This window comes from Electrona antarctica (assembly GCF_951216825.1).
Source record: "Electrona antarctica genome assembly, chromosome: 17".
In the NCBI taxonomy this organism is placed as follows: domain Eukaryota; kingdom Metazoa; phylum Chordata; class Actinopteri; order Myctophiformes; family Myctophidae; genus Electrona; species Electrona antarctica.
This window is the reverse complement of record NC_136798.1, coordinates 30,088,784-30,104,960: the sequence shown is the minus strand read 5'-3', so window position 1 is coordinate 30,104,960 and position 16,177 is coordinate 30,088,784. Positions and strand designations below refer to the sequence as shown.

General features: G+C 44.1%; 1 protein-coding gene across 1 annotated transcript in view; it reads right to left on the bottom strand.

Moving 5' to 3' along the window:
• tagapb (T cell activation RhoGTPase activating protein b) overlaps nt 1-9,941 on the bottom strand; it is a 31,828-nt gene extending 21,887 nt beyond the window's left edge. The window contains exons 1-2 of the mRNA XM_079525495.1: nt 9,761-9,941; nt 4,823-4,911 (exon numbers count right to left, since the gene is read on the bottom strand). Of these exons, the coding sequence (XP_079381621.1) occupies nt 4,823-4,911; nt 9,761-9,853 (182 nt within the window). The 5' untranslated portion in view covers nt 9,854-9,941. The remainder of the gene's footprint in view (nt 1-4,822; nt 4,912-9,760) is intronic.
• Nucleotides 9,942-16,177: the final 6,236 nt, after the last annotated feature.

Genomic DNA, 16,177 nt, shown 5'->3' with positions numbered 1-16,177 from the left:
AATCAGATTTCGAGTTTGCCCTGCTGGGCGTTTTCTTTCAAGTACGAGCGCCACCTAGCTGGCCTTTGGTGACGTTAACGTCTTGCTTGGATCCCATCATTGGGGGGAAATATTGTCAAATGAGAAAAGAGAACTGGGTGTTTCAAACTTTCTGCGCGAGTTCCCATTTGTGGGTTGATTGAGGAGCTAAATAGATTTAACTCACAAACAAACGCGGAAAACGGCTGAAGGAGGAGAAGAAACAGATTTAGTGGTGGATTTACAGTCAAAGCATTTTTCGAGAAGGAAGGACTTCAAGAAAAGCTTGCAGGGTAGACCATTGGTATGATGCAGGCAGCCATGGTAAGGATCTTTATATAATATTTAAATACTGTACATGCGATCACGATGCGACGCAGCTTATTGATTGATCGTTTTATAGGCTATGGTTGTGGACTTCAGGACGTGTGGTTGTCCGTGCTGACAGTGTGTGTGGCCGAGTCTTATGTGGCTGTGCGCTGCGGAGTGTGGTTCAGTTCCACCAATTTTTGCGTGGTTTAATGTTGTATAAGAACATATGACAGGGGGGGGGGGGGGGGAATAGCCGATCTACAAGCCCACAGCGCGTCGTGAGCTTGTAGATCGGCTAGTTTCGGGGGGGGTGGGGGTGGGGGGGGGGGTGTTGAAGGCCTAGTTCATTTCGGCACGGACCGCCACTGATGTTTGTACACTTTCATCACCTGGTAGATCAAAAAGATGTGATTGAGGGGTTATAGTATGCAACTTATATAGTGTAGAACTGATGGTCAAACTGGGGACCCAAAAACAAAAAGAAAGTATGCAATTGTAACAAGCAGTTCCTTGCAGTGTTTTTGTGTTGATATCAGTCTTTAGCCACTTCTTAAACCCCATCGCCTACTGAGGGTCCCTCAGAGGAAACCCTCTATACTTGGCCCCTTTCTGCCTGTCTATAACAAATTTCATGGGCTGAAAATAACAGATCTACAAACAAGCTCACAATACGTTGCATTGCAACACATTGCAAGCTTATAAGATGTCCACTTTTCACAGAATGTTCACCACAGTGTACAAGTAGTCAGTCTACCGTTATAATAACCGGAATTATAGCCTACTGTCTGAAGAAATCTAGGCTACATGCAGCACTGCAAATAGTATACTATAGTTAGTATACTACAACAGTACAGAAGTGTATGTTCACCACACAGTATGTTCGCAAACTTTGCATATCATGACATGAATTAATCTGAATGGAATGCTACAGGGTTCATGTGGTAAAAACAATAATGAACCATCTTATTCATAGACACACTTCAGGACAAAGCTGAGCCCAGCCTTTGCCTGGAAAAGCAGCCCATTGGTTGTTTGCAATCAATAGCATGCAGTCCTGAAATCCCCAATCAAATGTCATTCAATGACACTTATTGATTACCTGTTCTTCCCACAATGACAGTCATTGTGCGAAAATAATATTCAGTTTTGAGAATAAATGTCATTGAAGCGGGGGTGGGGGGGTCACTTGAGGTCACTGACAACATTGTATTGGAAAGTAGCTCTTTCTGACCGAGGGGTTTTCGGTTGGGTGTAGCCTATTTAATATTCAAATGACATCAACACAGGTACTTTCCATCCTAAACCACAGCTACTGGGTATGAAATGGATAAACCAAAAGGTTAGCTCTGAAATCCAATAGGTGTGAGAATGAGAACAGAAATCACTGGATAATTGGAGCACAGCAGCCCCACATCGGCAAGGTGCAGCAGGTGATAACCATTATTATAGCATTGCCCATAGGAACAGAAAATTAAATCTATTTCACGGTTACTGTACAAACTACAAAGGTGCTTTGTCTTCTGCTAGATGCAAGATAAGTATCTCCTGTGCACAGTATTGTATGTGCATGGCACAACGAAAGGCCATCGCGATTCGCGATATATAGATAGCTTTGTTTATGAATGTAGCTTTGATTATTCTTTTTTTCTTCTTTTTTACATAGTGTGTTTAGAGTCGATATGCTTTTGTGTGACGCTGTAGTATGATCGGTTACTAGAACGCTCGCCCCAAAACACAGTCACCTCGAGGGGCGTACGGCCTACAGTTGGCGGAACTGCTCAGCCTGGTTACTGGTATATTCCTAAACGTAACCTAAGTAAACAATATGCTTAAACGGTTACATCTAACCTTATTCCTGACCTTAAACTCAGTAAAACGGTGCCAAAACCTAATACCCTATTAAAACGTAACCCCAATGAAACTATGGCTAACCCTAAATGTATTTCCAAGCTTATTCTCTGTAAAACAAATACAAGGATATACAAGAACCTCCCAAGTCCCCACAGAGCGGTCGGCATGAGGTCAGTGGAAACAAAATGAGGGCGAGCGTGTTTTAAGCCGAGCACTGTATGATCAAGTAGGGCATTAATTCACGAAAAAACTCAAACATTAAAAATATGAAGATATAGATTTCTGCCCGACAGCAATGCTACTGTACTGTACTTTAGTTGACTGACGCATATATGCGTTGTGAGCTTGTCGATGGTTCATGTGGTTAGATGCCTGTCGTGATCTAGACTAGATCAAAGAGACATGGTCGCCCACCGCTGGTCTCGATAGCAGCTTCTCCATGTCATTGACGCCCACGCGGAATATCGTGTGGAATGTATGCAGCATTGAATGCAGTGTGAATATGATAACTCCCCCTGTCTGCAGCTCTGGGCGGTCTGCGAGGGCAGTGTTCTAAAGGTTAAGTGGGATAGTAGTGAGTGACTCATAATATAATATAGTAGGCTATGGTATGGTGGGCTTCAACGTGGGCTATAGAGGCCACCAGGGGGGCAATAGGAAAGAAATTAATTTAATTCTCAAGATTGTTGACATCTATGCAATCCTCCCTCCCTCCATCCATCCATCCATCCATGATCCATCATTTGAATGGACTATTGTCACAATGACAACATTCTTGGACTGAACCTACCGGTATGTCCAATGTTCATGAAACAGAACTCAATTAGAGAGAAAGGAAAATGAAACAGTAATGAATTTTAATTTAAATTCCAATAAAAGTCATAACATTGTTGGCGCACACACACACACACACACACACACACACACACACACACACACACACACACACACACACACACACACACACACACACACACACACACACACACACACACACACACACACACACACACACACACACACACACACACACAGGTGTTTATTTACCTACAGCTATCGGAAACCCCTCGGCAAACCCCCATACACACGCACACGCATGCACGTCACACACACACACACACACACACACACACAGCTGGGCGCTGAACAGAGTGAGGGACTAAAGCCCACACGGTGACATAGAGAAACCAACAAACCGCTATTAAACAGGTGCTGAAGGCCTAAGAGCACATTTACAGCATGTGTTGCTTGCAGTATGCAGCAAAGTCTGTTTGTGAATAGTGTATACTGTATATGAGTAAAGAGCCTGAGTGTTAATAAAGGGATATATCACTTTCTAATAAAATAAAACATAAAACAAAATATATAAACAATATTGCATGCATTAAATGTTCTTCTATGGCCTATATGTTTATTGTATTTGAAAGAACTCTGTCGGTGTACAACTGTAACCAAATGGACCATTGTATTTGTACACCCACAGAGTTACAGACCCATAAGGTACCATTTGTTTCAAATTGTACCCTCTCAAGAGTTAGAAATGGATACATTTACACAGTATTTTACTGTGTAGACTGTAGACTCATACTCTGCCATGTTTCCTCTAGCTCCCCCTGTAGGCTGTGAAGTGCAGTGAGGAGTGAGAATGAAGTTAGATTAATTAACAAAGATACAGTAGGTGACATCCTAATCCTATACAACAAGATCCATCCTAATTAAAGAATACCAACTGGGAAATTAGAAGCAAGAACAGAACAGTGTTGCTCGTTGTACTGGGCTTTTCCCAGCTGCGAGGGAGTGTGCAGACCTGCAAAATGATTATGCTTGCTCTGCAATCATTCTGTTGAAGTGTTACAGGGACACTTCACCCCTTTTGCAACCAGATCTTATTTGAATGATGTTTGGGAGACAAGAAACACTTTCCTGGGGGGGTTTATGTGGGTTTTTAGATATTTCAGTATCTCAAAGTGTCCATGGACATGATGTCATGGATGCGTTATTATTTATCCCACCGCAGTTCTAGGAAAGCCCTGCTGTGATTGGCCAGTAGTCGTTGTGATTGACAGTTCTCGTTTTTGCGACCAGTCATTACTCCTACAACTACAACCTATCTCAAACCCTCACCCTAAACCTAACCTCCCATGGGGCAGCACACCTAAACCTAACCTTAACCCATGTCTAACCAATGACTAGTCTAAACTAAGTATGCACCCCCCTAAACCTAACCCGAACGGCCTAACCTCAGTAAAACTATGCCTTCCCGGGAGCCAATCAGACACATGGTGAGGCGGGTCTACCCTAGAACATTGGTGGGATTCATAATCACGCGTCATGGATACTGGGCTCACTTCCTTCCTGGACTACAATTCCCATAATGCTTTGGTCCACTGCTCCTCCTTGTGGATAGGGGGAGGGCTGTCTTACTGAGACAACATGTAGTCCAGGAAGTAAGTGAGCCCAGTATCCATGACATCATGGAGCCTGGACACTTTGAAATACTGAAATATCTAAAAACACACTTTACCCACATGAGAACCCCAGGAAAGTGTTTCTGGTCTCCCAAACATCATTAAAATAAGATCTGGTTGCAAAAGGGGTGAAGTGGCCCTTTAAGAGAGGACAAAAAAGAGGTTCCACACACCTGATGGGAGAGCATGGGATCCCCAACGCCTTCCCGAAAGCCAGCGATGGAGCCGAGCGTCGCCTCTGAGCCAAGCTACGGAGCTGCCGCTGGAAGACACCAGAAAGGTTTGAAGATGGTAAATTAAGGGTTCCATTTTAAAAACTAAACACGGTGTGAGCTTGTAGATCTGCATTTTTTTTTTGTTCATTTCAACCTTCGTTGACGAAGTTTGACACATTCTTAAGATTTTCCCAAAGTACAGTAGGGATATTGTAGGGATTGCTGTGTGCGTGCATGCGTCTCAGATGTGGCTATAGACGACTAGACGCTATAGACGACTAGACGCTATAGACGACTAGACGCTATAGACGACTAGACGCTATAGAGTCTATAGCGTCTAGTCGTCTATAGTATAGACGACTAGATCGCTTGACACAAGCGATTTAGTTATTATAATAATGTAATTATAGACCGATTCTGAACATTAAAATGACCAGCAGAAAGGATTCAGAGACCAGGAGAAATTGATGTCCTTGCATGCAAGGCTTTTGTCGAATGTTATGCCACATGGCTCTGCAATAGGCTAGCTGTCTATGAGAGTGCGTGTGTACAGTGTGTGTGCGCGAGCGCGCACGTGCGCGCGCGTGCGTGCGTGCGTGCGTGCGTGCGTGCGTGCGTGCGTGCGTGCGTGTGTGTGTGTGTGTGTCCGGAGCTAATCTCGTAAACTGCTGGACCAATTAGTGCCAAACGTTGTATGCACACTGCCAGTAGGCCACAGAAGTAGCTTCACACCAATAGATTTTTCCTCATATATTTATACTTTTGAATTACTTGCATTTGTTCATGGAAGTCAATAAAGAGCTTCGATCTGGCTGGTGGAAAAAGTGCTCACATTTTTTACTTAATAAAAGTATCAATGCTGCAATATAGAAATACTCTGTATTTACTTTATTACGAGTAACAGTCCAGCGCTTCTTGATTACTGGATGAATCCATAGTTGCAAGCAGCCCTGGACAATAATAAGCATTCCACTGTCCAGCACTTTATGATGAGTTACTGACTGGAAGTAAACTTCTTATTCACAACAACACAAAGCATCTCTTTCTGGTCTGTGTCATATCCTGTCACCCAAACGGTGCCCCATTTCAACAGCTGAGGCAGATGGTACAGGACAGACTGGCTGGCACACAGGACAGACAGACTGGGGGGGGGGGGCATGGTGGTGGTGCACTCGGTACCGATGTGGGCACTGGGGGCGTGTTCTCTCCCCATTGGTTGGCGAAAGGGCCTTTCTGTGTGGAGTTTGCATGTTCTCCCTGTGTCCCCTAGGGTAGGTATAACATAGAGTTATAAAATAGAGGGCGGTCTGCCCTGCCCCCACTATTAATTTCAAAGGAAGTTGCTCAGTGGTCCCAAGAACGCTCTACTTCAGCATTTTCTCGACGCACTTGAAGCGCTAACGCAAGCGATCCATGTTAAACCCCAGCTACGCGTGGTTTACACGTGCAACATGCACGTGCAGTTCCTGCTTTTGCCAGTAGAGTGGGGCGGCTTAACTTTGGCCAGCTGCTCTGGGGGCTTGGTACTGCAGTAACATGCAGTAATCCTGGTCTCTATACTGCCTCCCCCTGGTCAGCCTGATGGATGGGGAAAGGAACTGGATGGAATAACGTGTTCCTTCCGCACGCTACGTCCAACCTGGGAAACTCCCCCCATCAGGTGACAGGAAGCGGCCTGCTCATTCCTTATGCATTGAAGGAAGCATGAGCTCAGTTCGGAGATCTCCCCAGGCTGGCAGCAGGAGTATAGCGCCAAGAATTACATCTTACTGAGCTAAGGGAATTGGCACCGCGTGAAAAATGGGTTACAAAATCGTGGGATAAGAATTTAGGTTTAAGGACAGAGTAGACAGACTGGCACACAGGATGGTACAGGACAGACTGGCATTACTGTACGCCACTAGGACCAGGGTGTCCTAGCGCAGTGGTTCATTACTGTACGCCACTAGGACCAGGGTGTCCTAGCGCAGTGGTTCATTACTGTACGCCACTAGGACCAGGGTGTCCTAGCGCAGTGGTTCATTACTGTACACCACTAGGACCAGGGTGTCCTAGTGCAGTGGTTACTGTACGCCACTAGGACCAGGGTGTCCTAGCACAGTGGTTCATTACTGTACGCCACTAGGACCAGGGTGTCCTAGCGCAGTGGTTCATTACTGTACGCCACTAGGGCCAGGGTGTCCTAGCGCAGTGGTTCATTACTGTACGCCACTAGGACCAGGGTGTCCTAGCGCAGTGGTTCATTACTGTACACCACTAGGACCAGGGTGTCCTAGCGCAGTGGTTCATTACTGTACGCCACTAGGACCAGGGTGTCCTAGCGCAGTGGTTCATTACTGTACGCCACTAGGACCAGGGTGTCCTAGCGCAGTGGTTCATTACTGTACGCCACTAGGACCAGGGTGTCCTAGCGCAGTGGTTCATTACTGTACGCCACTAGGACCAGGGTGTCCTAGCGCAGTGGTTCATTACTGTACGCCACTAGGACCAGGGTGTCCTAGCGCAGTGGTTCATTACTGTACGCCACTAGGGCCAGGGTGTCCTAGCGCAGTGGTTCATTACTGTACGCCACTAGGGCCAGGGTGTCCTAGCGCAGTGGTTCATTACTGTACGCCACTAGGGCCAGGGTGTCCTAGCGCAGTGGTTCATTACTGTACGCCACTAGGACCAGGGTGTCCTAGCGCAGTGGTTCATTACTGTACGCCACTAGGACCAGGGTGTCCTAGCGCAGTGGTTCATTACTGTACACCACTAGGACCAGGGTGTCCTAGCGCAGTGGTTCATTACTGTACACCACTAGGACCAGGGTGTCCTAGCGCAGTGGTTCATTACTGTACACCACTAGGACCAGGGTGTCCTAGCGCAGTGGTTCATTACTGTACGCCACTAGGACCAGGGTGTCCTAGCGCAGTGGTTCATTACTGTACGCCACTAGGACCAGGGTGTCCTAGCACAGTGGTTCATTACTGTACGCCACTAGGACCAGGGTGTCCTAGCGCAGTGGTTCATTACTGTACGCCACTAGGACCAGGGTGTCCTAGCGCAGTGGTTCATTACTGTACGCCACTAGGACCAGGGTGTCCTAGCACAGTGGCATTACTGTACGCCACTAGGACCAGGGTGTCCTAGTGCAGTGGTTCATTACTGTACGCCACTAGGACCAGGGTGTCCTAGCGCAGTGGTTCATTACTGTACGCCACTAGGACCAGGGTGTCCTAGCGCAGTGGTTCATTACTGTACGCCACTAGGACCAGGGTGTCCTAGCGCAGTGGTTCATTACTGTACGCCACTAGGACCAGGGTGTCCTAGCGCAGTGGTTCATTACTGTACGCCACTAGGACCAGGGTGTCCTAGTGCAGTGGTTCATTACTGTACGCCACTAGGACCAGGGTGTCCTAGTGCAGTGGTTCATTACTGTACGCCACTAGGACCAGGGTGTCCTAGCGCAGTGGTTACTGTACGCCACTAGGACCAGGGTGTCCTAGTGCAGTGGTTCATTACTGTACGCCACTAGGACCAGGGTGTCCTAGCGCAGTGGTTCATTACTGTACGCCACTAGGACCAGGGTGTCCTAGCGCAGTGGTTCATTACTGTACGCCACTAGGACCAGGGTGTCCTAGTGCAGTGGTTCATTACTGTACGCCACTAGGACCAGGGTGTCCTAGCGCAGTGGTTCATTACTGTACGCCACTAGGACCAGGGTGTCCTAGTGCAGTGGTTCATTACTGTACGCCACTAGGACCAGGGTGTCCTAGCGCAGTGGTTCATTACTGTACGCCACTAGGACCAGGGTGTCCTAGCGCAGTGGTTCATTACTGTACGCCACTAGGACCAGGGTGTCCTAGCGCAGTGCTTCCCAAATGTTTTAGCACAAAAAAAGAGAGATTTCACTCGTGAAAACAGTAGATATACAAGCTCACAACGTGTCGCTTCACCACTTCTTAAACTTGTTACACATGTATTCATAGAAATGATTAGATTTTATTTATGACATATGTTGGAGTTGTTTTTCATTGAACACACACACACACACACACACACACACACACACACACACACACACACACACACACACACACACACACACACACACACACACACACACACACACACACACACACACACACACACACACACACACACACACACACACACACAATGAGCATTAGTGAGGAGGACCAATTATATAAAACTAGGTTGAAAATGGGCTCTTCCTCCGTAATCTGTTGTTGTGATGTTGCTGCAGCGTGTTGTGACATCCGTAATTGTTTGTCGGCACTAATGTAATTCATACAGTACATACTGTACCATAGGGTTAGGGTTAGGGTTTGTGTGTGTGTGTGTGTGTGTGTGTGTGTGTGTGTGTGTGTGTGTGTGTGTGTGTGTGTGTGACATGTCCTCTCAGTCACACTAGACCAGTGCTCTCAAAGTGAGATCTGGGGACACACAGGGGTCCTTGAGCGAATTCCAGGCGGTCCACGGCTAAATGAGTTAATATAGCAACTAATTTAATCCTGTTTTTAATTCCTTATACTTCGGCTAATTGAAAATAGACAATGTACGAGCTCACAGCCCGTCATGATGTGACACACATGATGCTTGTAGATAAACCATTTTCAAAGCATTTTCAAAAAATCTAAAACAACTATTTCAGAACCATTTTACACATATTTTTCCATCAAATGGGGGTCCACAGCCAAGTACGTCAATGTGGTGGTCGTTGACATGGAGATGTTTGAGAACCACTGCTCTAGAAGGTCATCACCTCATCAACAGTAGGTGTCTTCAACATCTTTGCAGTGGGTGGTGTAGGGATGTATATAGATGGATGGATGAATGGATGGATGGATGGATGGATGGATGGATGGATGGATGGATGAATGGATGGATGCTCACCGTGCACAGTGAGGCCGCAGCTTCATCGTAGCTTCCCCTCCTCATCGCTGCCGCTCCGTCACGTCGCTTGCAGCCACTTTCGGTCGCATCCATGCCTGTGTGTAGCGTCTCAAAGTCGTGTCTCTGGTTCTTCTCCGGAGCTTTCCGCCTGTCTGTGTGAGATTGTTCCGCAGAGGAAAGAGCTTGCTTGATCTCCACACGTAGGCTGAGAGGGGTCAGTCACAGAGTGGGGCTGCTGGGTCCTCGTTCAGCTGGTCCTAATGAGGGTTACAACAATGAAGGGCTGGCGGACAATAGAGGAGATGGGGTCGTGCTTGACCCTGGCTGTGGCCTCCCACAGAACCCCACCTCTCCATCCCAGCCTGTTCCGTTAATGAGATCAACAGGCATGGCTACAGAGGCCCCGCCGCCCCGCCCCCGCTATCCAGGCTAACGAGGTTGAGATGCCATGTCGTACGTGCAACAGTCCAGGGGCCCGTTTCACGAAACTTGGATTAGAGATTAAACCGGGATTCAACAGATATCCTGGTTTAATATATCCTGGATCAGCGATTAACCAGTTGCCAGATTAAGTTAGTCAGTTAACCTGGATATGTTGAGGCTTGATTCAGTTTCATCAAAGCAATGCCACACTAGTTACCATGGAAACTAATGCTGTGGACTTAGCCTGCTCCGGACCAGGCTAACAGCCAGGTTTAACCTAATCCTGATGTCTTTACTGTTCATTAAACAGTCAATCTGATCACAAACCAATGATTTTTTCCACACTTATTCAATTATTATGGGTTTATGTTGCCTTGTTTTAATCGGTCTGCATTAAAGGACTAATTTAACTCTTAGCCTGCCGCCATTAATTAATCCCTCGATTGCGTATTGCCATGGTTTAATCACGCGTGACACTTACTTTGAAGAGCCAAATATCCGTAATCGCATTTTACTATGAAACCATTCCGTGTGTGTTGACGAAGCTGGTGCTCGTTCTCTCGGTCGGTGGTGGAAAAAGTGGACCGCGAGTATCACAGCGCCTGCTACAGGCCGTTGAAAACGCTTGTCTGGGACAAAGCGTCCTCTGCAATGTCGCTTCTGTGAGATAAAGCCGTCTGAAAACAGAGCCGACAATGTTAGTGGATGCGCGCGCATTTTCAAAATGGCCGCGCCCATTGTGTCAGAAGCATAACAAAGCTAACTGACGGTAGATTTCGATACGATCGTATTAAAACATGCATTAATGAATACATCGCTGTTAAAACGGCTTTTCCGTTTGTGGCAGGCTACAAGATTCTACGTTTTAAAATTCCTATGTTCCTGGCGGGTAAACGATTAAGCACTATATACAAAATCAAAGAACCAAAATATATAGGCTGCACAACCTCATCATGACAGCTTGTGAGCTTGTAGATCAATTTACAATTAAGGCATTTAGCAGATGCTCTTAATCCAGAGCGATTTACAATAAGCAATAACAGAAAGCATGGCAATACATCTCATACCGGTACATAAAACGTAGTTATCATGAAACATGCGTAAACTAAGAACGTAACAGTGGAATATCTATATAATAAGACTATACATATAAACTATACATACTATACTATACTATACATATACTATAAAGTGCTATGACTACATACTACAATGTAATTCTAGTGCTGTGCTGTGTGCTGTCTACGTAACATGCTATAAATCTGTATAAAATGCTATATAAGTATACATAAAGTTATATCTAAGGGGCTAATCAGCTACTTTTGGTGAATGTTCCCCCAGAATAGGTTTGCTGTGGTGCCAGTGGTAAAGAAGAATTATTATATTATATTATACAATTATTATTCTTTTGTAAAGGTGAAAACATTACTAAATATTACCATTACTCATTGTTTTACAACATATTACCATTGTAACATTTCACCCACTATTGAACCCATGAACCACGGTTCACCAGTCTGGCCCCTGTCTGGGCAACAACCCTATTCCCCAAAGGTAGCTCCCTCAGAAGAGGAAGTTATGGCCAAATATCACGATGCTACAATATCATTATCATTATGCGGAGTATTGCCTGACTGTTTTAGTGATCATTCCATCATCTTCTGTGTTTGGAAGATTAAAGTACCCAGCCTGCCACCAAGATATATCAAAGTAAGAAAACACAAAAATATAGACATTGATCTTTTTTCTCGTGACGTGATTGATATAAACTGGAACAGGTTCCAACTGATACCATCTGTAGAAGATGCCTGGAATTTCTTCCATACTGAATTGACCAATGTTATGGACAGGCATGCTCCGTGGATTACAATTAAAGTTAAAGGCAGACATTTGCCCTGGATCAGTGGTGAGCTCATACGTCTTTTTAAACAAAGGGATAATGCTTGGAGAAAGTGTCGCTCGTCAAATGACCCTGATGACTGGAATATTTATAAACAACTAAGGAATACATGCAAAACAAAAACAAGAAATGCCGAAGCAAATTATTTTAAGGATTGTTTGACAAATAATTTTAATAATCCCAAACAATTTTGGAACAAAATTAATAATATACTAAATAAAGGGGAAAAAAGTCCCAACCGCATCAGAGTCAATAACAATCTTACAGACGATCCTTCCATAATTTGTAATGCATTCAGCCAGCACTTCTCCTCCATCTGTAGCTCTCGACCATCAGACCCACCTTACTCTCATGCCCCCCCAAACATTCCCAGACCTGACAGCTCCTTCTCCTTTCGAAAAATTATCCCATCAGATGTGGAACGGGCTATCCATGACCTGAAATCTGGAAGTGGTGCCGGGCCAGATGGTCTGGACATTAAATTCATTAAAATTGTACCTCATATCCTGGCATATCCATTAGCTGATCTATTTAATCTATCTATAACCACAGGTGAAGTCCCAGCAACCTGGAAATGTGCCAGAGTCATGCCATTACACAAAGGTGGTGATCCTCACGATCCTAATAACTATAGGCCTATTTCCATTATAAATAGCATAGTAAAGATATTTGAGAAACTGATATTCAACCAACTATCAAAATATCTCAATGACTCTAATATTTTATCTCCTTTTCAATCAGGTTTCAGGCCCAATTTCTCCACGACCACCACACTCATGAAATTTACCAACAATGTTCTCTCCTCATTTGGTAACAATATGCCTACGGGAGCAATATTTATTGACCTCACCAAGGCTTTTGATATGGTGGACCACTATCTTCTCCTGGATAAACTATATGCCATTGGTCTTTCAAGACAATCTCTATTATGGTTCAACTCATATTTACATCACAGGCATCAGTGTGTCTCATTTCAAGGTACCCAATCAGACTCTATGCTAATGGTAAAAGGTGTACCCCAAGGCTCATCTTTGGGGCCACTGCTCTTCTCAATATTTATAAAGGATCTGCCTTCAATTTGCTCCAATAGCCATATTCAATTATATTGATTTTGTTCTTAAAATCTCTATTATTGTACTTATCCCCATTACACCGGCTGCCATTCTCTAGTGGGGGTTGCATACAGTAGATCCTGTAAGATATTTTGACCATGCATCATACATAAACACCATTCAATGATTAAAAGCCCTCAGTTTCTATTTCTTTGAAAATGTAATATAATATATTACATTTTCAAAGCAATAGAAACTGAGGGCTTTTAATCATATATTATAGCAAAAAATCACACCCGTGTGAACTGAGTGGTGCAATCCCCCCCCCCCCCCCCCTCCCCTCCCCTCATTAGCAGGCAACAGTGCAATACTCTCTCTGTTTCTGGCACAACAGCGCCCCTACTGGTACTCATGAGTCACACATGAGTCACACACAAACACACAGTCAGTCACAAACATAGGTGAACAACACAGACATTGCTGTTACTTGGAGTGGTTGCACCACTCAAAAATAGATCTATGTTTTGTCAAAACATAGAGCTATAGCAGACCCGACAAGCTATAGGTTAAGTGGTTAATGGCTTTAGATTTTGCATTTGCTCGCATTCATCCCATTATATAAAAAAGCTAGTGTTGCAAATTGCAGCTAATGTACTTTCTGAATAATTGCCAGTCAGTGTGGAACAAACTGTACTGTCATGAGAGGTAGAGTGGCCTAGTGTGAGGAAGTGCAGAACAACATGAGAGGTAGAGTGGCCTAGTGTGAGGAAGTGCAGAACAAATGGGCAGAATCCAGGATTGAAAAGAAACAATATTTAATTTTCCCACAGATGGTTAACTCAGGATAGGCCAACATGAGGGCAATTTTCATACAACATCTTTAAAAGGGTCTAAATAATGTCCCAACGTTTCTACTTCCATTTCTATGTCCATCTCCGTCCAGTCATCCTCTCTGACCTTTGCTTTGTTTGTTCTGCCTCAATTATGCCTCAAGTACCTGTCTGTGTGTCGAGGAGTTGTAGTTGTCGCCATTTTGTGTGTGGGAATGTAGCACCCATCTACCACCTTTTTTGATGAAAGCTAGTAAATACCACTAATTTCAAGCCTCTGCAATCTGATTTTCAACCCTTACACCGAAATGAATGGATTAAGGAATCCAATAACTTCCTCGAAAATCAAACAAACCACAATACCATTGTTGTTGTCGCCTATTGGGCAGAAGAAACCTGTATCTCTATATTTCGTAAATGTATGCCCTGCTTCATCATACAAGAGTGTCGCACACAAGTTTTGAATATAAGACACATTATCAATTATTGTGACACAATTGTGACAAATTTAGAAAATTCACACAAAATAGGGCTGCCACGTTAATTCTATTAACATGCATTTTTTAAATGGATCGTTAAATGATATTACCAAACACACATGTCAAAACATATCAGAAAGTCTTCAACAGGAAATGCATGTATTTAATTCAGTCCAGTGTTGATTTTGACAGCCAATTTCTATTTGGTTTTAGTCATGTCTTTTGAATAAAACTCAATTTAGTTTTGTCATCTGAAAGGTTTTAGTTATAGTCTAGTTTTAGTCAACTAAATACCATGTGATTTTAGTCGACTAAATCTACAGTTAATTTTGTTGATCGAAATGTATGTTGGCAGGCCTTGATGGTGTCGTAATGCCAGATTTTACACTTGGTTTCATGCTGAAAATAGCCAATCTACAAGCTCACGTGTCGCAACCAAAAATAAAAATGACTTGTCTTTTAGTTCTACTGGATCTCTTCTACATTAGTCACTCCCTTACATTTCAGTCTAGTTTTAATTTGTTGACAGAATTGAACTAAACATAATTAGCATTAGTTTTAGTCATCATAGCTTGGTTTTTATTTAGTTTTCGTCAGTAAAAAAAGGTAGTCGACGGACATTTTTCGTCTTAGTTTTAGTTGACGAAATCAACACTGATTCAGTGTGACCAGAAGCAGAGATAAAACGTGTCCCCACCAGACATAAAGATGAATGACCACAGGGGGATATCAAATGCAGATGCATGGATTTCCTCCCCATCCCCTCGGCCTCGCCCCATCCATCCTTACATATAGGCGTGAACTTTTTCCACTACAGGAAAAAGTTAGGTTTTCTTTTGTAAATGAATGCCCTACTACTGCCTACTTGATCATAAATATGTCATCACACAAAGCATCAAAAGTCGCAGATCTACAAGCTCGAAACGTGGTGCTACATTTTTTTTTTTATATATTTTTTATCCCACGATTTTGTAACCCATTTTTCACCCCTGTGTCAATTATCTAATGTGATCCTGGGCTCTACACACCCTCCGCCAACCTAGTCCCCATATATGGGGGACATGGGGAGAGCAACGGACTTGAACTCATGCTTCCTTCATGCCTGAGTGTCCAAGTTTCTCCTTTACACCTGACAGGGGGGAGTTTTTACACCTGACAGTGGGGAGTTTTTACACCTGACAGTGGTGCTACTTTTAGCAATACATGTTGTCCTGTTTCTTTGTGTACTGTATATAGACTAGGTTGACGTAGGTGCAGTCAACCCAATGTCCCTCTGGAATCTGTAAATGACGTACCTGCCATACCTACTGTAATATCTCCCCAGGGAACATTTATAACTAATGTGAATTACATCACTGGGCCTTCAATTATGAGAAGATGGGAACTAAAGCAGGGAAATGGAAGCACATGTCGACTCTTCATCAGCTGAACAAAAACGGGTACAATTTTGGATACTTTTCTATTCACACAGCGGGATGTCAGAATCACCTGCATTACTGGAGACAAGACAGCACATTTTGATATGTGCCTTTTATTTGATGTGTGCAATGTGTCTGTACGATAAGTGTATGTTTGCTTGCTCACTCCATTTATGCCGAGACACATTATGAGTGCATAATTGCTTTGCATATGGAGGTGCTGACCTTGTCATAAACACTGCTGTGAGGAATGAGGATGACATTTTCTGTCAATGGCCCAACCTCGTGGAACGAACTTCAAAACTCCTTAAAACT